General features: G+C 38.7%; 1 protein-coding gene across 2 annotated transcripts in view; it reads right to left on the reverse strand.

The window, feature by feature from the left end:
• The window catches only part of LOC126184991 (lysine-specific demethylase phf2-like), a 173,843-nt gene that overhangs the window by 105,182 nt on the left and 43,834 nt on the right, over positions 1-24,827 (reverse strand). For both annotated transcript variants that reach the window (XM_049927702.1, XM_049927701.1), the window contains exons 6-7: positions 14,437-14,623; positions 1,356-1,460 (exon numbers count right to left, since the gene is read on the reverse strand). In XM_049927702.1, coding sequence (XP_049783659.1) covers positions 1,356-1,460; positions 14,437-14,623 — 292 coding nt within the window. The remainder of the gene's footprint in view (positions 1-1,355; positions 1,461-14,436; positions 14,624-24,827) is intronic.

Genomic DNA, 24,827 nt, shown 5'->3' on the forward strand with positions numbered 1-24,827 from the left:
GGGAAGGACAAATGTTTTATGAAATGATTTGTCAAAAAGTAAGAAATAAAACAGATTACAGAAACATTTGATCCACCTTTGAATCATGCTCGAAATCATGTACAGCATATAAGGTGCTTATTGATAATCTGAATTGCATTATTTAACTCATAATCTTAGAATTTTTCAAGAATACTAGAGGATATTTGCTGTAGTACACATCATTCAAGGGTGTGTCAAAGTTCCTCTAACCCCTTTTATTTTTCACTTGTAGACAAATCATTTTAAAAACATTCCACTTTTTTTTCAATTTCTTTCTAAATTTCAAGTTTCGTTCTGAAAGCATTAAATATAATTTATATTTATATTGATCAATGTTCTATTATTTTTAATTATCCTGATTACTTTCAAGCACTTAAATATCTTCTTTGCAAAATCAGACCTCATGATGGTCAAATTGGTATCCCATTTGTCCATTTTCCACACTTGATTTAGCTATGAAAATTCTATTGTTTAATTTCTAGGGAGTCTTGCTTTTGCTCCACTCAATCATTTGATGAAAGAATCATTAAGTAAGATTGTTGGCAGCATAATTCAATGTCTAGTACACATACATGCAGAGAATTTCCTCCTTCTGCATCTTATGTATTATTTTCTCACACTTGTATACATGGGAAGCTGCTTCAATGAAGACTGTCAACTTTCTTTTTGCCTATCAACGTCAAGTAGCAGCAGTTTCACATAAACTGACAACTTTATTGTCGACGAATAAAGTCTCAGCAGAATTTTAGGTATTCCAGAGACACTTTCATTTCAACACGCAGCCATAGATTTTAACACATTCATGATTCAGTATGCTACAGAAACATCAGTTACTGAACTGCTATTATGGTTATTGCTTGTTCAGTCAATCAAGAGCAGTGCTTTATCTGGTCTCAACCTCTGTTCTGGCACCATCGTCATGACAGCATAATTTAGTAAGGAGGCTAAAAGCTTCAAAGATGCTGTCACCTGGACTGGGGGAGATTATATGTAAGTTATCTTAGAAGTTCAGCAGAACTTTCTGTTAATTTTTACGATCCGTCCTTACATTAAAGACTATCTTATCTGCCCATCTCTTTATGATTTTACGTTTGAAATCCAGATTTTCAACATAAGGCAGTGTGATGGACCATCTAAATTTGGTAAGGAGATGCAATGGACATTTTTTTTAAAACATGCAGTTTTTTTTAAACTTTTTCTTCCATGTACTGCTGACAAAATATGCACATATGGAAAAGAATGTTGTCACAAAATGTTACAGTGTCTAACAGTGAAAGAGCAATACATACTGCATAAATATCCGAAACAGGGTACTTGTTGACATTTAGACTTACCTGGTCTCCAAAGAACATTTCACTATGGGTGGCAGATAATGTCCATCTTTGGTACAGTGACAGGTTAGCAGGGGTTGGCTTTATCAGATAAAAAATCTTCTGACCCTGGGGGGAAAAAATAGAAATATGAAACACTATTTCTCCACAATAATGCATTAGCAAGTTTCAATCACACGATCATTACTGGTCACTTTTGTTTACAAAAATTACTGTAGCAGCCATTGCATGTATTTTGAAGACCATAATTTTATTGCTTACACTCACGACAGGTTCTTTGATTGGCAATTCACATTAAAACCAATTATTGATTTCAGAGGCAAGACACTTTTGTGTCTGACAGAGTATCAGCACTAAATGAAAGTATGTAGATAGCAATTATTTATTTTGGTTTAATGAAATTGTATGGGACATGCCACATTTTGGCATAAATAATATTATTACAGTATTAGATGAAGAGCTCACCAATGGTACTCTTCGTACCTAGAAATGAATCAGTAAAAGTTGTTCTCCAGCATCAATAAACAGGCGATGAATTTAAATCTGACTGAGAAGGGTCACTGATCTGCTCTTGGGTATTTTTCCTGATACACATTAACAATGGCGCACTAAACTTAACAGACAATTTCTTGTTTCATCTGTATCTGCAGATTAAAAATATGTTATTGTGAAATATTCTGAGTGTAAAGTAAATAACGTAATGAACAAGATTTTGGATATGCACTGCTTCTATCTTTTGGTGAGTCATCGCCTTTATTCATAAATAGGCCTAATTCGTTATGGAAAACACTGTCACTTAAAAAAGAAGCAGAAGAAGAAGAAGAAGAACAAGAAAGAAACACACTGTATACAATTTTCTACACACAAATCATGCAAAACTGTCTCCTAGCATATAATCAGTGAAAACAAACATTTTAAATTCCTGAGAGTGAAGATGGATTGCAAGCACACTTAATACACAGTGGAAACACTGTGGCACTATTAAAACACACTTCTGTTACTGAACCTGAAACATGATAGCTTATTTTCATTCCATTATTTCCAATGGTAATATATTCCAGAATAAATCTTTGCCATTAAATACTATTAGCCCAGAAAAGGGCACATGTTCAATTTTGCTGTCAGTCTGTGAAATTGACGTTTCAAGAGTCTGAAAACTCTAACACAGACTCCCAATGAAAATATATCATTTGTAGTTAATAACATGGATTCACTCAAAATTAATATCAGTGACCATAAGAAGAAAACTAACTGGCAATTAGATGGCATTTCCTTCAACTATTGAAGGAAGGAAGGAAGGAAGGAAGGAAGGAAGGAAGGAAGGAAGGAACATCAGGATTTGATATTTCGTTCATGCCAGACCTACAGCTTATAGTTAAGTCCCTGGTGACTAGGCAGTAGGCTTCTACAAAGTTGAAATTAAGTGAGGTGAATCAGTAATTAGACACTGGACTTATATTTTGGAAGATCTGAATTCCATTCCACAGCTGGCCATCACAGTTTACGTTGTATGTGTTGTTCTAACTTACTTTTGAAAAATAATGTGAAGGTTTCTACATTATGACCATAATTTGCTGCTCCAACAAAACTACCACTCTGTCTCTCAAACAGCATACACCAAGATATTCAGAACAGATGATAAGAGTTTACATATTTAAAAATAGAAGTTGACACAGGGAGTGAAGCAAATTACATAGACACTAAAGTAACAGGAGTTTTTATCACTGTTCAACAGCATTGGTTATGCTGGACACTTCTACAAGTCACACCATAACATAATAGTTTGGCATTAGCAGGAAGCTTATGCTGGATTTCAAATTTCATAGCTACTGACCATAAACAATACAAACGTATTATTCCTCACGAGTTAAGAGTTCATTTTCAGAGAGACAGACTACCATTTACCATTATAACTGGAGAGAGATAAGCAGCCACAGTACAGAAATTTTTCATCATCAATGACTGAAAAGGGGCGTCTCTCTTCCTGCCTCTAGTAGTTTACACTGCCAGGTGTTCATGATGCTTGGAATAAACATTTACTAATGACGATTTCTATAAATGCATTGAGAGAGAAAAGGTAACTATTCCAGTGTTTGTGAATCACGTAAACTACAACTTTTGGGGAAAAAAAAGTCACGGGATGGAAAAAAGAAGAGACTGGGATTTAATAGCCTATCAGTGACAAGGTGATTCACAAGTCCAGTTCGAACTAGGTTGGAGCAGGAATCCAGCCATGACCTTTTCAGAAGAACCATTCCAGCACTTGCCTCAAGCGATTTTGGATCATAACTGAAAACCTAAACCTGGATGGCTGAATGTGAATTTAAACTTCTATTAAAAATAACATGTTTCTTCAGGGAACAAGCCCTCCCAATTTTTTTCAGGGTACAAGAACAATGAAATGGTATTCAGATCCCTTCCAGATCACACATGGCCACTCATTTATGTGGCTTAGCACATATAAAACCATTTTGTTTCCACAATGGGAAAATATTCTAGTTGCAAATTGTGTTGTTGACAAGTACCAGCAGTAGCTGCACACAAGTTTTCTTTAAATACTAACAATTTTTGCTTTGTTCTATTTACATTGAAATATATCATCTACAACTTAAAGATCAGATAGCACAAAAAACTTTCCTTTAGTCTACGATGTTGCAGACACTGAGAAAAGTTCCTTCTCATAAACAACTTTGTAATAAAGCATAACATGACACTCCCATTCCACCACATTGGCACCAAATTTCACAAAAAATTATGCCTAACACTAATTTTGATATGTCACACAAGGAACAGGTCACCACAGCTCCTCTTACCCAGATTTCACCCCTTCTTTTGACACTACTGTGATGGAGGTCAAAATCGTGACACCCAGTGTTGATATCAAGCAGTTTTCTTGTAGATGCCCACAGAAAATATTTCACAGATACCACCACTCATAATTGAAATTAAAAGACCTCAGCTCAGAGGGTGGTACAAAGGGTGTCATCATGGTTAAAAATGCAGGTCACAATGTAATGAGCAACAGGAAGACATTCTTGACAACCTTTGCCTATGCTAACATCCTCAAACGTTACAGTCCTCCTGGAGGGCATTGTGGGGCTGTATACTCTTTGGACGTGATCCCAATCCTTTGGAATGGAGTACGACTACAATTTTTTGCTCTTGTCTAATGGTTGGAACCACTAGGGACCATTCAAAACCATTTGACGAAATTTGAACACGATCCAAAACAGTGAAGGGTCCTTACCCTTTTTCAGTGTTTCTGTTCCCATGACATGACCACACTGGTGTGCGTCATTGACACATGAGAATAAAATTGAAAAGGGTCCCTCTAAAAACCCCCAGTTAGGCAAAACCCTTGATGGCATCCACCCACATTTATGGAAACTTTTAAAATGAGAAAACCTGTGAAATACTCCCAGGCAACTGGTCTCAGAAGTGAGTCAAGTTGTTGCCTAACTGCAGGTGCCTTGGGCTATTTTGAAGGTTTTCTCTGTAAAGGCACATTTTTAAAATGCTCAATAAATGTGAGCTAGTGCCACCAAAAGTTTTGCTGAACTGTGAGGTCTTTGAGGGACCCTTGGCCATTTTATTCAAGCATGTGTCAATGCCGCACTCCTTCATGATTAAGAGCACTGAGAAAGCACCTTCGCTGCTTTTAATGACGTTCAAATTTTGCTGAATGGTTTTGAACAGTCCATAGTGGTTCCAACCTGTCACCAGATCAAAAATTATTGTCATACCGCATTCCAAAAGGGTGATATCATGTTCAATGAGGTAGCAGCCCTGTGATACCCATCGAGAAGGGTTGAATCGTTCAAGAGGTGTCAACAGTGTCAAAAGTTGTCAAGAACATCGTCCTTTCACTCATGACACTGAGAATTATTATTTTTGACTGTGAAATATGTGGGAATTAATGTCTCAAGGAAAAGGTGGTTTCATTGACGCCCACTGTGCCACACTGAAACACTTAAGTTTCGATCCAAGTGAAAGCGTGTCCGAAATGTTTTCCTTGGACACTCACTCATAAGAAAACAACAAGATTTAAACACTGGGCATCACAGTTGTGACCTCCATCGTAGAGGTGTCAAAAGAAGGGGGTGAAATGTGGGTAAGAGGGACCGTGACAATCTTTGTACCATGTGATACGTCCATGGTGGCATTGGGCAGAAATGTGAAATTTGTTGCCAATGTGACATCATTAACCCACTTTACATGCCACATGAATTTTTTAGCTGTGGCCTTTTTTCTGCATATGTAGACATCTTGCTGTTCGAAGCATTGTCGAGTCTCAGGGTTTAGAACTCTTTGTTCTAGGCATAAGCTACAAATGGGCAGCAATGGTGTAGTTAGATAACATTATTTCATTATTTCCACCACAAACCTATTGGCTGCCAGCCTGCTGCCATTTCCAAGGTCAATGGTGCTCAATTCCCTCATTTTAATAAGGTAGTTTGGTGCAAAGTTGTAGGAGGCCAGTTTGTTAAAATAGCCGTAAAGTCATAGATAATGAATGTGCCATAGGGTATGCACAAGTAGCAAAATTTTTATTTGCACTGTTCAACAAGACTTTTGCAAATACGTAAGATTCAAATTGTTAGTGAAGGAGTATGATGAATAATAATACTGCTTCAACTACCAAATGTGTGTGTGCATCCCTTTATAGTTTGCACATGAAGTCTGTACTTGATTCAGCCACTAAGGGGCCACCTGGCCTGCTAATACGACAGCAGCTGACTTGCACAGCCTGCCGGCTGCGCCCCCTGTTAGAACTAATTACTACATACCGTATTTACTCGAATCTAAGCCGCACTCGAATCTAAGCCGCACCTGAAAAATGAGACTCGAAATTCAAGGGGAGAAAAAAGTTTTAGGCCGCACCTCCAAATCGAAACAAAGTTGGTCCATTGTAATATGAGACACAATTTAGGTCGAATGAATGACGATACAGCTACAGTAGTTTGGTTCGAGTCGAAAGCTTAGCAGTTAAGCTTTACCAGGTAGCCATTGCTATGCGTCAGGCGCTCCGTCCGTATTTATACGGATACCCTTCCTTTTTCACGTGCTTCGTCTGGTTTGAATCGATTGCTTATTTTGCTTTGATCTGATAAGTGCCGTTTTCTATGTTATAGGTGTTTACATCAGTCACTCGAAGCTGAAAATGCATTACTATACTGTGTCATGCATTGTTTGTCGCATTCTGATAGTGCGTGTTTACGGCCTGTCGCTGCTCGCGGCATGGCTTGCTTTTGTGCGCGCTACCGCCGCCTACAATTTAAAAAAGAGAGGAATCGTCTCATTAGCGAAACAATGGCAAGAGACTGCTATTTGTTGTTACTTAGACTGCTGCTTTCTTTGATAATGATCAACAAGAACCAAATAATAGACTGCGTATGATAGAACATGTTCTGAACGAGAGTTTGGCGAAAAATTTTCTCCGTTTGAAAATCTTTGCGGCCGCTTCTTTAGTACATCAAATTCTGCACAGAAATTAGTCATCTTAGATTTAAAAATCTAGTCAGTTGCCGTGCTTCATTTCTGACTGTATCACTATTAGGCATAAGAGTAATACGAATATAAACATGACACGATACGTATATTCTTCCGCGTTTGCTGTTGTCTCACTCTAGTTTCGTAGTTTATTTGGCAGACAGGATTTAAATGAGATAGAAGCAAACACGAAAGAATACATGGCAAAATATTTATATTCGTATTATTCTTATGGTGAAGAGAATACTGCATGTGATTCACATTTCATCAGGTTCCTATTAGCAACCATCTCTTCTCACAGGTAGGAAAAAATTCAAAACGTAGAGTTGGCCATATTGACAAAAATCCCAGTATTACCAGTCGGATTTTCGTAGTACATTGAAATTCGAAGATGAACAATACGGAATTTGTATTTACTTCGTTGGATTATGTATGAAAAAGCAATGGTCGAAACTCGGGCGGAGAAAAAAAGCTCGTCTTCCATTTTTTTTTTTTTTAATTTTATTTACTGACGCAGAGGTTTTGGCGCCAGTATTTATCTTTGTGCCTACAAAGGATGCCTGTGTAGCGCTACATATATTCGACGGCAGAAGTTAGTTTTGGCGGCACCTATCAACATTTTTCAGAACTTCCGCTTGCTTTGCATTCGATTCTAAGCCGCAGGCGGTTTTTTGGATTACAAAAACCGGAAAAAAAGTGCGGCTTAGATTCGAGTAAATACGGTAGGCTGGAGAGCAAGGCTCCACCAGCCACTTGTGTGTTATCTGTTGTATGTACCTTATCTCTCACGTTTTTATGCTTTTTTGTGTAATAAAGTTACAGTGTTCTTGGGTTACTACAAATACTGTATTCACATGTGGATCAATGGCTCAGTGGTTAAGTGCCAAACTACAGAGCCAAAGGTCTAGGGTTCAATCCTAAGATTTTTATCTTCACTTAACACTTCTTTCATCTCTGGCAATATTCGTCAAGGTGAACTGCAAAGAAGTTTGGAGTCCACATTAAACAGTATCTCTTGCTGTAAGTGGCTGCTAATTTAGTTCAATGTTCTGATGAAGGCAATAACATGTCTCTCCAATACGACCACACCTGGTAAAGCATGTAGGTGTTCTAATCAACCTTTGGGTTGATAACATCTTTACCTTAGTGTATTTTTATGTTTGTTACAGTATGCTTGTCATGACAAGTGCACCTTGATAGTAGCTATCTTTGGACATGTTGGCTACTTTGGTAATCATATGTCCATGATAGAGAATAATTATCGTGTGAGAACAATTACCATGTCCATAAATAGCAGTAGACAGGCATTATGACTCAAAAATGAAGAGAGACAGTTACAAGTAAATGTACTGAAAGTAAAGGAGACCACATTGGGGAATTTTTAGGTTTTGGAGTTATAAATGAACCTCAATAAAATTATTAAGAACAAACAAGTCAACAACAGACCTGGTGCATAAAATAATATTTACATTGTGCATAATTAACCAGCAGGTAATTTGTGCAGGACAGTGTCTACAATTCAACAGCTTCCCATTTAATATTTCCAATTATCAAATATAGAAAAGATTCACATACGGGCAGAGAGACAACAATGGCGCATGCAATATCTATATCTGTATTCTGAAAGCCACTGTACTGCATGTGGCAGAGGCTACAGGGGGAACCAGAATCATCCATCTGCTCCATTTCTTGTTCCATTTGCGGTGGTGCGTGGGAAGAAAAATTGCCGATACCCCCTGCATCAACTCAAATGTCTCTAATTTCAAACTCATTAGTCACTATACAAGACACACAATGCACGAAGTAATATGTTTCTGCATTAACAGTGAAATACAGACTCCGAATTATAAGGTTAAGGCCACCTATGATGCACTGCACATTACTTGTAGTTTCTTCCATTTAAGTTTGTGCTGACTTATCAAACTGGTGACCAAGCATGTAGCAACTTCTTTTTATCTTCTCTCATCTTTGGAGCCTGACCAACAAACAATCCAACTTGGTAAGGGTGCCACACCAGCAACAAAATACCCAAGAACTGGTCGAATGAGTTTATTCATTAAGGCAATCTCCTTATGATAAATCTCAACATGTTATCTGCATTTCCAATATGGTAACCTCCCCCCCCCCCCCCCCCAACAAATGCGCCTTCATACTTGACAGTTTTGACTGAGTTCAGTGTCTGGTTGTCAATTGTGTAGTAAAAAAAATTAGCAGTTACTTATGTCTATTTGTTCTCATTCCAGTATATTTATTTACGTAGAGGGTCAACTGCTAGACTTTTGACCAAGTACTAATCATCACAAAGTCTAGTTCCATTTCACAAATTGTGACACCTCTATGTATAGAACTTTGTTTATCAGAATAGTCACACAAGGGTAAAATACTGGCTGTCACATCACTTTTTTATGTATAGAAGGCAGGCATTCCAAAAGTTAAGAAATGCTGTAACAACTTTATCCCTGCTGCCAACAGTCTTCTGCACCTTAAGAATGAAGAAATGAAGCGAAGTTTTACATGATGAGTCTTTACTTAACCTATGCCAATTCCTACAGAGGCCTCCAAAAATGCATCCTATTTAAGCACAAAATATATTGCACAATTCTTCAACAATGAGACATTAATAAGACTGACTTAAATATGTGCATCTGTCCAGTGACACACACTATAAGTACTACAATTATATTGGCATGCAAAATGCAAGTATGAAAGTAACTTTCGCATGATGTGTCACCAAGAAGTAGCATAGCTCAATGAAACTTGGACCACACACAGAAAGAACTGCTACAGTATAGTACAGAAAGTAACTGAAAGAAATACATAAGATGAATAGAAGTGCCACTTTTATTCAAAGAAAATAATTACATTGAAGTCACCGCAATTTAAGATGTTTCGCAGGACATTACAAAAGGCAGGACTAGGTTGTTAATAGGCTGTGAGACCACCACCCATGGCAATGCATGCTCTGCAATGAGCTCCCATGTTGGCCACATGGGTGGTAACCTTTTGATAGGGCATTCCATTCCTCCACCAGCAATCTCGACAACTGCTATATGATCATTAGTGCATGAGAATGTGCTACAATATGTCTCCCCAATGCGTCTCACACATGCTTTGTGGGATTTAAGTCAGGGGACCAGGCAGGCTAGTCCATTTGCTGAATATCCTCTCATACCAAGAGCTCCTCTACTGCGCAGTTTGATGCAGTTGTGCACTGTCATCCATAAAAATGAAGTCAGGGCTGAATGCACCCCTGAAAAAACTCACAAGGGAACGAGTACAGTGCCACGATAATGTTAACCAGTCAGTACACAATGTTCAAAGATTTGGAGGTCATTACGCCTACGCAACATTACGCCTCCCTACACCGTATCAGTGGGATCACTAAAATGAGCATAATCAACAATATTCCTGGGTGCATTACATGTTCCCACCTTTTGCCTTATGAGGGTGCGTAATTCACCCTGGAACAATGTTGAAAAATAATCATTTTTTGTGATCCTTGTGTCATGGTGCAGAGAGGTGTGGTGTTGCATAGGTGTACTGACCACCAAATCTCTGAACATGATTCATTTGCCATTATGTCCAGGGGACCATCATAAATCCTGGTGACTTCAATACAGTTACTGTCTTTGAATAAAAGTGTCATTTCTGTTCACGTCACTGCGTATTTCTTTCAGTTACCTTCTGCACTGTACTGCACTTGGCAAAATCAAAACAATGGAAATACCAGGATGGAATAATGTCAGCACTATGAAAAGGATATATTATTACTCAGCATATAGAGGAGATGCTGAGTTTCACACATGTACAACAACAAGACTGCTATACATATAAGCTTTTGGCCAAGAGGTCTTCTTCTGAAGCAGACACATACATTCATGCAAGCACAGCTCCTACACACATGACCACCATCTCTGGCCACTGGGGCCAGATTGTGAGCAACAATCAATGGGTGGTGGGGGCAAGGAGGAAGCAGGGTGGTGGTGGTGGTGGTGGTGGGGGGGGGGGGAGAGAAGGGATAACAGGGTAGGTGTAGGGGAGGGTGTAGTTCTGCTTGTGGAGTATGCAGCAACTTGACAGGGCCACAGTAGGGACACTAGGTGAGGGGGAGGGGAGCAGAAAAGGAGAGAAGTAGAGAAGGGTAAAAAATACTACTGGGTGCACTGGCAGAACAGAAGGTTGCATAGTGCCGGAACGGAAGCAGGGAAGGGGATATGAGGAAAAGGCTTGCCAAGTTGATGCCAGAGGTGTTAAGGGAAACATACAATGTATTTCAGGGAGAGTTCCCAGTTGCACAGTTCAGAATAGCTGGTGTTGGTAGGATCCAGATGGTGCAGGCTGTGAAGCAGTCACTGATGTGAAGCAAGCTGTGTTTGGCAGCATTGCAGTAACTGGGTGGTCCAGTGGTCTCGTGGCCACAGTTCGTCCATGACCACTCATGTGGACAGACAGCTTGTTAGCTGTCATGCCCAGCAAAGTCATTGCACCTTAGTTTGTAAATCACGTGACTGCTTTCACAGGTAGCCCTGCCTTTGATAGGATAGGTGATGACTGACTGAACTGGAGTAGGTGGTGGTAGGAGGATGTACGGGACAGGTTTTCCATCTAGGTCTATTACAGGGATACAAGCCATGAGGAACAGGGTTGGGATGGAGGGGAGCAAGGTGGGAGGAAGCAGGCATGCAAAGATCTGGGAGCATGGTAGTAAGGCGGTGCCTCATAACTCATATTCCTGCAATATGACCTAGATGTGCAATAGACCTAGATGCAAGTCCTGTCCCACACATCTACCCAAGACCAAGACCACCACCACCACCACCACCACCACCACCACCACCACCTACTTCAACGTGATCACAGTCACTCCTACCCCCTCAAAGGCAGGGCTACCTGTAAAAGCAGTCACGTGGTCTACAAACTGAGTTCCAACCACAGTGCTGCTTTCTATATGGGCATGACAACTAACAAGCTGTCAGTCCACAGGAATAGCCATTGACAAACTGTGGTCAAGAGACAGCTGGACCACCCAGTTGTCCAACACAACATGCTTCACTTAAATGACTGGTTCACAGTCTGCACCATCTGGATCCTTCTTACCAACATCAGTAATTCTGAATTATGCAGGTGGGAACTCTCCATGCAATATAACTTATGTCCCCATAACTCACTCCCCTGGCGTCAACCTTTGCTAGTCCCTGTTCTTCATCCACCTGTCCCCTTCACTGGTCCCACTGCAGCACAATGCAGCTTTCTGCTCCACCAATGCACCCACTCATCTTTTCCCTCTCCTTTATTTTTCTCCTTTTCCACTCCCTACTGTGCTCCTCGTCTCCCTCAAAATTCACAACTGCACCTAGCATCCCAACCCTGTCCCCCCTATGTCACTACATACTCCCACAAGCAGAACCACACTCTCCCCCATCCTACCCCTACCCCTGCTATCCCTTTCCCTCCCCGTCCCTGCCTCCTCCTTACTCCCCACCACTTGCAAATTGCTTCTCCTATCAGGCACAGTTGCTCACAGTCTGGCCTCAGTGACCTGACACAGTAGTCATGAGTGTGAATTATGGTTAATAGACTGTGTGTTTTCTACTTCAGGAGACGTCCTTTTGGCTGAAAACGTAACTGTATAGCAGTCTTCTTTTGTGCCTGTCTACTACTCAACATCTCCTGTGTTTGGTGAGTAACAACACTCCTTTTTGTAATATTATGCTACTTGGCGGTGGCACGATAAGAAAGTTACTTTCATTCTCAATTTTAGCACACCAGTGTCCTTGCATCTTTTTCCGGTCACATATGATGCTCCATTGAGCTATGATTGACTGTCAGAAGAAGTGCAGACAGTTATCACTCAGTCAACATAGAACCTATTGCTGTCAGTTGTTTACAGCATGTTTCAGCAACACATTCCCTACCATAATTGAATAAGCTAATAAACTCTACTGTGTAGAATACAGGGTTATTACAAATGATTGAAGCGATTTCACGGCTCTACAATAACTTTATTATTTGAGATATTTTCACAATGCTTTGCACACACATACAAAAACTCAAAACGTTTTTTTAGGCATTCACAAATGTTCGACATGTGCCCCTTTAGTGATTCGGCAGACATCAAGTCGATAATCAAGTTCCTCCCACACTCGGCGCAGCATGTCCCCATCAATGAGTTCGAAAGCATCGTTGATGCAAGCTCGCAGTTCTGTCACGTTTCTTGGTAGAGGAGGTTTAAACACTGAATCTTTCACATAACCCCACAGAAAGAAATCGCATGGGGTTAAGTCGGGAGAGCGTGGAGGCCATGACATGAATTGCTGATCATGATCTCCACCATGACCGATCCATCGGTTTTCCAATCTCCTGTTTAAAAAATGCCGAACATCATGATGGAAGTGCAGTGGAGCACCATCCTTTTGAAAGATGAAGTCGGCGCTGTCGGTCTCCAGTTGTGGCACGAGCCAATTTTCCACGGGCTACGCGTGAAACTTGCCCACACGCGTTCAATCGTTTCTTCGCTCACTGCAGAGCGACCCGTTGATTTCCCTTTACAGAGGCATCCAGAAGCTTTAAACTGTGCACACCATCGCCGAATGGAGTTAGCAGTTGGTGGATCTTTGTTGAACTTCGTCCTGAAGTGTCGTTTCACTGTTATGACTGACTGATGTGAGTGCATTTCCAGCACGACATACGCTTTCTCGGCTCCTGTCGCCATTTTGTCTCACTGTGCTCTCGAGCGCTCTGACGGCAGAAACCTGAAGTGCGGCTTCAGCCGAACAAAACTTTATGAGTTTTTCTACATATCTGTAGTGTGTCGTGACCATATGTCAATGAATGGAGCTACAGTGAATTTATGAAATCGCTTCAATCATTTGTAATAGCCCTGTATATATCTTTTGTATTCTGCCAGTGTTGCTTTTGGTTATTCTATTACCTACTGTTAATCTGCAGGGGAAAATGAATTAACTTTAGTTGAAATAAGAGAATCAAAAAGTGGTACATTTCAATGTTCTAATGTGCCATAATGGTGCAACTTGTTTCACAATGTATTATTTTGAGAAACCCAAAGACAAATGAAGGTGATTTAAACATTCGGGTAGTACAACACACATTCTTCTGTAATCCGATAATCTCTAATCCCACAACACACTATGCATCATAAATTAAAAGATGAAAGAGAGACTGCATTAAATGCTTACGATTACAAGGAAAATGTGCCGCAAACAGAGACAATAATTCTCAAAAACATGCCATAACATGCAATAAATAAGGTAATATGAAAGTATCCATAGAAAACTATATTTAAAAAAACAAACAGTAAAAATTTAATAATGTGTTACTGTGTTTGTATAACTATGCTATTTTCTGCATGTTTTAAATTTTGAAAAACCCACTGCTAATGGTGATATTTGTCACCGAAATTAGTTTGGGGAAATAAATGAGTAAACAAATAACAAGGTGTTTTACATCAAGGTGGACTCAATTTCTGATATTATTGTTTTTCAGTGCAAACACAGACCAAATAGGAGAGTTTCAAGATAAAGTTACTGACCCTAACTCTTACTTCATTAAGAGGAAACAAAAGTTCAAGTCTTACCTTGTATACATGATACCATACAGAAGTCCCACCAAAATCTATATGAAAATCTGTGTACGAGTCTCTCATTCCTATTAAACAATATTTTTGTACTGCAGGCTTGTCACACTCTGATCTCTCTGGCCATGCAGAGTTCACCCAATCCAATTCCCTTGCAACAGTAGGGGCTTCTACAAGTTCTGACAAACTGAAAAATAAGAAATGTCCATGTTCAGAAGCAATATAACCATTGAATTTCAACACAAATTTTACACACTGAAAGCAGGGATCAGAAAGCTACCTTCAGCCAACAGCTTGAATGAATCCAAACTAGCGATATGCATAAAATAGCGTACCAGCAACTGTGATTAAGGCTGCAGAGAGAGTACATGTAGGCCCAATGTCTTCTCACATACCCACAGAAGTCAGTATTGGGGGCAGCCAGAAATGGAAGAAACACATGAAACCATGGGACAGTACCTCTCTTTGGTGTCAAAAGGGATAATTTTAGCACACAAGTAAGTTCAAATTGTACAGAATTATCAGTTAAAGGAAAGTGGTTTTACATTCTGACATTTTGGCTAATATAGGACAAGATGCACAACAGTGGTTGGCACATGGGAGTCTAGTGAATAAGAAGGATCATATGCAAAACAGTGAGAAGGTACTGTACCATGCAATGTGGTTTTAGCACAGGATAACCAGCATATTTTCCATGGAACAGTAATGGAATGTGTGTGAAATCTTATGGGACTTAACTGCTAAGGTCATCAGTCCCTAAGCTTACACACTACTTAACCTAAATTATCCTAAGGACAAACACACACACCCATGCCCGAGGGAGGACTTTAACCTCCGCCGGGACCAGCCACACAGTCCATGACTGCAGCACCTTAGACTGGTAACTGTAATGGACCATATAGCTCTCTCCCAAGTGTTATCTTCACACTAGAGCATTGTGAAAGATGTGGTTTAATGTTCATAAACACAAGACATAATCTGCTGCATGCTGGCCTAGAGGCAAATGCGCATTTGCATTTGTTTCCACAATGCAGTAAACCACTAATTCCATCAAGTGCACTAGGCATGTGAATTCTGTCACTAGTACGTAGAGTGGCAAAATGTAGTGTTTTTACACGAGTTCCTCTTCAGTGTGCGCCACTGTGAACATTGCACACATGTTACACTCAACCTTGCTGACTACAATCTATAATGTCCACATAAAAGCTGTGACTCTTCAAGCGTTCTGGGCGGATATGTTGTAAATAATCTTCATGGGTTTGCCACTGGATGATGATGTGCAAATTCCATAATACTTCCTCGGAGCAACTGTCCAACATCTTCAGGTACCTAGCCGTCAGCAAGGTTGAACCACCTGAAAATGCTGGACAGTTGCTCCAAGGAAATATTGTGGAATTTGTACACCATCATCCGGCAGCAAACCCGTGAAGACTATTTACAATATTAAAGCTTTTCAGCCTGGCTCAGGGATGATGTTGATATTGGTGAAAAATTGACACCTGCAAAAAAAAAAAAAAAAAACCTGTTTCATTTTCTGCCTATTTTGGCACTATGTTTCACTAATCTTGGTATTAGTTTCTGGCCACTTATTCTAGAAGTACAGTTATGTTCATTATTTTTGTTTCATTTCATTGTTTTTCAGTGGTCAGTTTGAAAAAAAAAGAAAAAAAATAATTACAGCATCACTTATTGACATCACACATCAATTTTTTTTCTACCATTGAAAAAGAAATTATTTATAATATACCCATTAAATGTAATTAGTTTAATAAAAAATAACTTTGCAACCATACAGTGTTGAAAGTTTTTCAAAAGAAAACAATGTCATAATTTCAGAATTGTCTTCCAGGACACTACACTGCCGATCTGTCATCACTTCAATATTGCGTGAAAACAGCTGCCCAGAGTCTAAATTTCGATGTGGAAGACAGACTGCCTTCAACACAACACCAGACATTTGCCAATGTGCACATATCCTGCTGGTATGGAAATTTGCTTTCCCAATAAATTATGCAGGGATTTATGTGGCATCACAATACCTTACACTACAGACCTGCCATGGTGGAAACAAGAACCTAGAGGTGTGAACAATTACTCGGATATGTTGCCTTAAAGAGTTGGTAGCCTAATTTGAAAGTACAAACTAGTGCATTTCAGCATTTCCTTCACCTCCACCTGAAGTATTTGTCCCTTCATATTTCTCAAAACCTTGCTAACTTAATCACTGAAAACTTATTTTCCCATAATAATCAAGTACTCTTCACTTTTATCTCGCAATACAGGTAATTGTTTTATCTGGCAAACTCAGATTTCCAAATTATACCAAGAAGACACAGTCTGTGCAGCACTGTCATGCAGTGAATAACTTAAACTGGATATTTTGGCGGTATCCAAGTATAAATATGAACTCACCAAATTCAGCACTTTAGCTACACAAACATATAAACCAACATCTCACTCGCTCAGTTTGCTTCTGTCAGCAAATTGTAGCATAGGACACACGACACCATGCAAACATGTTTCTGATGATAAAACAGAACACTGAGGAATATTATTTTAATGTTTGTTCAATATTATTTTGACTATTTGTGATCAAAGATTGTGTCACAACACAATCCGTCGTACAAATCGGGGCTTAGGTTAGGTTGAAAGGTGAACAGGTGCCATGTTTGTGCTTGCACAATTTAAGTGATGTATTTGGCATTTTTCATATTTTTAAGTGCATACTATGAAAATATGTAGTTTAATTGATGCACCAAATTAAAGATACATCGAAAAGCTCTCTCTTTTTTTTTTTTTTTTTTTTTTTTTACAACAGATTGTGCAAAAGTGTTGTGAAATGTCATATCAGTTACTAAAACCGTTACTGGAATGATGTTCACGGGAAAGGGATATTTTTGTTTGATGCCACATCTAAAGCTATAGTTCTTTTCATTTGTAAACAACTGTCATTTTAAGATTGAACATAATTCTCAGAATTGAAAAAAAGGTCAAAACCCAAACTCAAAATTCAATAACTATCAAGTAACAAAATTAGTAAATTGTCACCATCACATTTACAACATCTCTACATGTGAACAAGGATAATGCCAAATTGTGTGACATTTCATTAAAAAAACTGCCAGTTTTATATCATGTTACTGAAAAATCACAGATGTAGGGTTTTTTATCATTTACATAAAATTTCCAGTCAGTAGTAGTAATGTGAAGATAACGTTATCAATCTATATTTTTAGGGTGTCCATGTAGCTAAACTGTTTGCAGAAAAGGTAAATAATAACCTTGTAACTTCGGCTAATGCTCCTATAACACACGTATCACTTCATCTTACTCCTAGCCAGACCATCAGATAATAACAGAGCAGGGTTGATCACATGACCAGATCTTGATATTTGAAGATTTTTAAGCTTTAATCACATAAAAATAACAGATATATTGTGAAAATATTGACCATAAATTGAATTTAAATCTTGTAATGAATCAGAATAACAACAATTCGAATCATATTTTCAACATAGGAAAATATGCCTATTGTAGTCTGTTTCCTAGCATTTACCCTGTAACAAAGCATCCACTATTTTCCATTATTGGGCAAATTTACTTCATTTTAACTTTATGGTTAGATGCCCTCCTGTTTCCACAGTCTTCAGTCAACATAAGGCCTGAATTACACTGTCAAAGTGTATAAAAGCTAAGACCATACACTAAATTTTATAGAAGGTATGATAGAACACACTAGCAATGATTTTATTAAACATCTTTTGTAAAACATATTTACAAAAAGATCTTTTACAATGTAATACAGGCCAGAGGCAGGAAAGCTGTGTGCAACATAAGTTTGTGAATCATAAAAACTCTGTTCTGTGTGTTGTCATATTTTAACAGTGTGTGTAATTGTGAAGACTGGAAATATACAACACACTGTCCCTGCATCCACTTCATATCACATATTACTCAATGGGAATGCACATTTTCTTAATGAAACATCATAATTAGCAAATGTCATTAAAACAAATATTAATGTGAGAAATTCAAGTCTACCAATGGAAAGACCGTACAAAAATTAAATTCATGTATCGCTACTACTGTGACAAAAAGTTTAGGGCACTTTTTATTTATGCAAGATTCACACAATTTTTCCCCACGTTCATAAATGAGTTACGATACTGAGAACATCTAAGCACATTTGACATCATAGTGAAAGTGTATCAAATTTATTATGCCACTGCAGTGGACATTTAAAAAAAAAATTGTGCTGTTTGCATGTCCTTGTCTACTGGTGTAACAGGTACTGGTTGAGGAAGAAACTGATATACGTGGCAAGCAAGCACAGAATCGCCATGATCTTTGCTCTCTGGTAGTCACAGTTAGCTTGTCCTGTTTAATCATGCTCTATGTGACAAAGTGGGTTTTTGTTTTGGAGCCAAACAGCTGCACATGCATTCACTCATGAACCTTACCCAATTCTGCTACAAGTTATAAATATATTAAGCATTTTAATGTTGGATTTTATGGTGCTCATAGGTTTTAGTGAACATTATATTAATGTCCCCCCCCCCCCCCCCCCCCAATAACTACTGCTTGTCCTGCTTGTCCTACGAAGTCTCTGTCACTACAGTGATGAACGTGGTTGCTAGTGAGTATAATGAAATACACTGCCTAAAAAAGAAGATGAAGCACACAGGCAAATGTTGTAACTGGTCTTTTATGTACTGGAAAATGGCACTATGATAGAGTTGACATCAGAGCTGATCTCACACACATTCTATTGAGGACAGATCTGGGAACCCTGATGGCCATTATAGTACCTTAATATCATGCAGACAGTGCACAGATACATGTGTCGTGTATGGACAAGAATTTTCCTGTTGAAAAATGGCATCAGGTACGATTGCATGAGAGGTAATGTACGAGGATACAGGCTGTCAGTGACATACCATTTGTACAGCAGGAGTTCCCTCAACCATTACCACCATGACCTGAAGTCAAACCCAACGACTCCCAACACCAGGTGCGACAGATGTGCCTGTCCGAAACATAAGAACAGGACCTCTCCCCAGTTCACCACCATACTCGCCATCTGTATGGCGCACAATGCAGCCATCCTCCCTTGTGGTGGTCAGATGTGGATGACTAGAATCATGGCAAGTATGCCTGTTTTCATGTACTCCATGCAGTCCAACACTGGGCTACTGTTGCCTCTGAATGCCCCACAAATCTGGATATTGCGCAATTCGATCCCACACAGTGGCCCCTTCCAAACTTCTTCAGGTGCTGATAATGCTGTCTCTCACGAGTCTGTGGCATTTTGTATCCTCCACATTGATCACTCAATATCTGATGCTGTTCCCACCCCTTATATATGCTCCCAGTTCTGGTAACAACACTAAACATGAAAAACACAAATGCCATTATACCTGTCACAGATAATTACTCCTCTAATCATTTACATACCTGTTGATAGTGTGACTGTGTGCTAAGTTAGACTGACATCTGATCACGTCTTTTATTGGGCAGCGTGTATTACGGTCTCACTTCACTAGAAAAAACACACTACATGCAGTTCAGAACTTGTACGGGGTGTCCCAAGAGTATATGTCTAACATACGATGACAAGAAGATAGAAGAAGTGGACAGTGTTAAATTCTTGGGATTACAACTTGATAATAAATTCAACTGGGAGGAGCACACCACAGAACTGCTGAAGCGTCTTAACAAATCTCTGTTTGCAATGCGAATTTTGTCAGACATAGGGGATATAAAAATGAAAAAGCTGGCATACTATGCTTACTTTCATTCCATAATGTCATATGGGATTATTTTTTGGGGTAATTCATCAAGCCAAGCTAAAGTTTTCCGGGCACAAAAACGTGCAGTAAGAATTATATGTGGTGTGAACTCAAGAACATCCTGCAGAAGCCTGTTTAGGGAACTAGGGATACTAACTACTGCTTCCCAATATTTATTCCTTAATGAAATTTGTCATTAAAAATATATCACTTTTTCAAACCAACAGCTCAATTCATGGAATCAATACTAGAAAGAAGAATAATCTTCACAAGGATTTAAAGTCACTTAGTCTTGTACAAAAAGGTGTGCATTATTCAGGAACACACATTTTCAATAACTTGCCAGCAGCCATAAAAAGCTTAACAACCAATGAAATTCAGTTTAAGAGAAGCCTAAAGGATTTATTGGTGGCCAACTCCTTCTACTCCATTGATGAATTTCTTAGTAAAACCAACTGATTTGTATATAAGTACAACATAACTTCTGCACCATTTCAGTGCAGTAACGAGTTCATTGTAAATAAGTATTACAGTAGTTGTATTACATGTTTATTACCTTATAAATAAATAAAAAACTTTTTTTATTTTAAATTCAGTGCATTAGTATTTGTAAAATGACTCTTAGTGTTCATTAAAAAATGACAATCATTCCACTTGGGACCTGTGGAATGGTACATTAGCTTATTTGTTTTAGTTGTAAATATTTGTCATGTATTGTTGTTTTTCTGACATGTTCCACATCCTGGAGGACCTCCTCACTACGGATCAATTGGAATGAAAGTAAATCTAATCTAAACACTTGCTAGGAGAAGCTTATTTTCATCCTATCATTTTATTGATTTTACTTTGGAAGTCTGATGCACTACCTTAACATTTAGAACTCCTTAAATATTTTATTTGTAGCTCGTGATTTTGCATGTTTTTTTTTTTTTTTTTTTTTTTTTTCGTCCCCAGTGTTCCAGACACATTTTTCCATCAATAAAAACTCACTTCCTGACTTGTGTAGATGTGTTATTGGCGGAATGATGAGAGTTGAGCAATATGGGCACAAATAGAAGGGGTAACATTACAAATGAGGTACAGCTCCTACTTCAAGAAAACCCACTTGCTGTATATTTTGCACGACAATGTGTGGTGGTGGTGGTGGTGGTGGTGGTGGTGGTGGTGGTCACCAAAACTTCTTCAAAGAATTACAGGTACTATTCAGTTCCTGGTCTGCCCACCTGCCTGAAATGTCACCTATGCAACATGTCTGATACAGGGTTTGCCACCAACTAGTATACCAAGATCGTCCAGTAACAAATGTTTTCATTTTGTAGATTCTCAAACAAACACCATGGGGTGAGATGTCACAAGAACAGGAAGATCACACACACTTAATTTCAGTGTCTCAGCATTTAGAGATAGCATGTATAAGTTTTCAGTAAATTGAATTTTCTAATAAGGGAATGGTCCAAACCACCATGTTGAAACCTGTCCTGAAATTTTTTATACACTAAGAATATACCAAAAGAAACACAATGTCAAAATTTTAGAGGGTAAGACATGCCGCAAATATTTTTTTAAAAAAATGTTGAAATTTGCCAAATTCATATCTTGCCAGTTGGCTGGAGAAATTTATACCCCTGCTGTAGCTGTAGCAGACTGCACATGTGCAATATGGCAGGCACATGTCCTTCGTTGATATCCTTTCTGTTTGCAAACATTATGTGGTTAAGTTCCTTGACACTAGGTTGCTCTACTTTGCAGATTTAAACCGGTAGACATGTAAAAGTTTGAACAATTCATGCCGTAGCTCCCGCCACGGTTAACTCTACTCTGCGTGGTGGCTGAGAGGAGTAACTAGGTTCGCATGAATAAAGATATCACAGCCATTTCCAAACTGTCCCTACAGCACATGCACAGTTTAGTGATTGTTGTAATTGTCATCACATCTCTGTCGTACCATATTTAGTGTGTTTTGTCTTTTGGCCGCTTGTAGTGCTAGTTCACATCTTCACTCAGTTTGCGTTGCTCAAATGTTTTTGGTGTGTGTTTCTACATAACTGAGGAAGCAAAGTACTGGATAACCTCAAAAAGATGACTACAGTTTTAAGAGATGCAGAACAACATATATGCAAACACCACACAAAATACTTACGTACATATCTGCACTTGATATTGAGAAAAAATTCTCGAAATGCACTGTGCTAAGCATGAAAAAGTATGTAACTGATGCAGAGTTTCATTATTTAAATAATGAACGATTGCTGCAGGCCTTCCAAAAACATCGATAGTGATATATGAAACTGATTCAAATGTTTCTGCTTCCCACTTGTCAGCTCCCATTATATCAGCAGTTGTTATTAAATAATAACCAAGTCCTTGACAAGAGTATTTTTGATGTCTTTGTGCACATACATAAAGTGTGTAAATACAAAGGGGTACCCTATACATAACCTTTTCAGCTTAAAACATTATTTCCCAAATTTTACATTTTCTGACATTTTACACCTTTTTAAGTCCCTTGAAAAGTATGAAAACGGGGTTTCACCCTGTAACTCGCAACACTGCTATCATACTTTATACAGTCAATTTCAGTTTCTGTTCACAATTTCTCTGAAAACTGTTCACAGTTACTATTTGCTCAAATTTGCAACCCGTTTGATATCCATAACAATTAGCAGCTGCCTTTGCGATACTGCTAAGTGTTAATGGAGATAAAACTGAATTTTCCTTGTGATCTCTTCATATATGCCTGCTAATAGCATCTGTCTTTGTGCAGCTTACAGAGTTTCACAGTAATGTGGAATCTACCTTTGCGAAGATGAAATATGAAGAACATGGTAGGCAACTGAAATCACCCATTCTCCTGAATACCTATATACGTGCATTTATTTGCTAATTTCTTGGACACTCAGTCAAATCATGTCGACATTTTGTTAAACACTGTGGAAACATTAGAGGAAATTACTGATGATTTTGTACCCTGTGGTTCGAAGGATGATAAATGAGCTAATTAAAGTCCTGAAGGAGACATCACCCACCAATCCCAAAGAAAACCTGTACAGTACTAACTTTCAGTGACAAAGGAAAGGTTGTAAATTATTTGGTTACATGAAGGTGGGTATAATGATTAAAGTCAAGCAGTGTGCAAAGTCAGTTTCATTTTTATAAAATCTGGATCTTTATTGTATAAATGGAATTAAGATTTATACCAAGTACAAAATATGTGCAAAAGTGTAACAGAAAATCTTTCCGAACGATTTAGAACTGCTTGTGAGAGTCAATTCACCGTTGCTGGGATAGATCCAAACTGGGTTCTCTGAATTGCAAGTTGGATGAAAATCACTGATTTCAAAGCTTCTTTGACCCACTTAAGCAGCTTCAAGAATTTATACAAAAAAAGAAAGTCACAAATTTATTAAGTTTACTTGAAGAAAACCTGTAGAGAAGGTGTCATTAACAGGTAATAATATTAGGGAATTCGTAGGTGACGTGAAAATGAAGCTTCTTGCTGTGTACAAAAGCAGTCAATCAGGTTTTATGCAAGAACGGCATGCAAATCGCACTTTATTATTTAGAGGAAGAAGAAGAAGAAGAAGAAAGAAAGAAAGAAAGAAAGAAAGAAGTCAGAGTTGCTGGTGCAGTTGCTAAATGCTATGACACATGCTATCATTCTCTCCCATTTTTCTAGATTTTACTACATTGATTACAGCATTTTTGCCACTAGTCTTTTTTTAATTTTTAAACTTCTTACCAGCTGCAAAAAATAATTCACTGCTTTTGTTGCGCTCTTGTCCCGGACATGATGATGACAAAAAACACTTAATATTGTTGCACAAGAAGCTGAGTAGCACCATGGTGTAGTGGTTACGATACGAAACGGTTGCATGAAGGGTCGCGAGTTCAAAACTTACCTGGACTGTACAATTTTAATTTCTATATTTGGTTCGAGTACATTCTAGAAGCATCCACAAATTTGAAGAATTATTGTACTGGAATGTTCTGTAGCTGTATATATACTGTATGTGTTCTGGCCGGAGGCAGTTCACTCCACGCTCTCGTATGTGCAAGTGCTGAATAAACCTTCGTTAAGTGAAGTTAGTGTTCATTATTCATCTAATTAGATCTTCTGCTACATGACATTATTCTGGTGGAGGCACTGTATATTGGAACTTGTGATAGCGCACATTATAGTCGACACAGTGGCTCCCATCGGGCCACGACAGAGCCGCCGATTGCGTGGTGACAAACCCGAGTTTGAGCCATATTCAACAGATCTCTATCTACCGAAGACAGAAGAAGAGGATGTTGCAATGACAGCAACTGTGTGCTACCACACGAGACATCCTTCTGGGTTCTCTGGTGACGATGTCCAAGATCCAAACAATTGGCTGAAAGTATATGAGTGTATAGCCAAATTTAACAAATGGGATGACACTGTGGGTTTGGCTAGCATATTTTTTCTACTTGGAGGGCACTGCCAGGCAATGGTATGAGAACAACAAGAAGAAATTCACAAGCTGGGAAGTATTCCAGGCAGAACTTGGCAATTATTTTGGGGATACACAACGACAGAACTGCAAGGCTCAAGATAAATTTAAGTGCAGGGCACAGTAC

This window comes from Schistocerca cancellata, chromosome 4 (assembly GCF_023864275.1).
Source record: "Schistocerca cancellata isolate TAMUIC-IGC-003103 chromosome 4, iqSchCanc2.1, whole genome shotgun sequence".
NCBI lineage: Eukaryota > Metazoa > Arthropoda > Insecta > Orthoptera > Acrididae > Schistocerca > Schistocerca cancellata.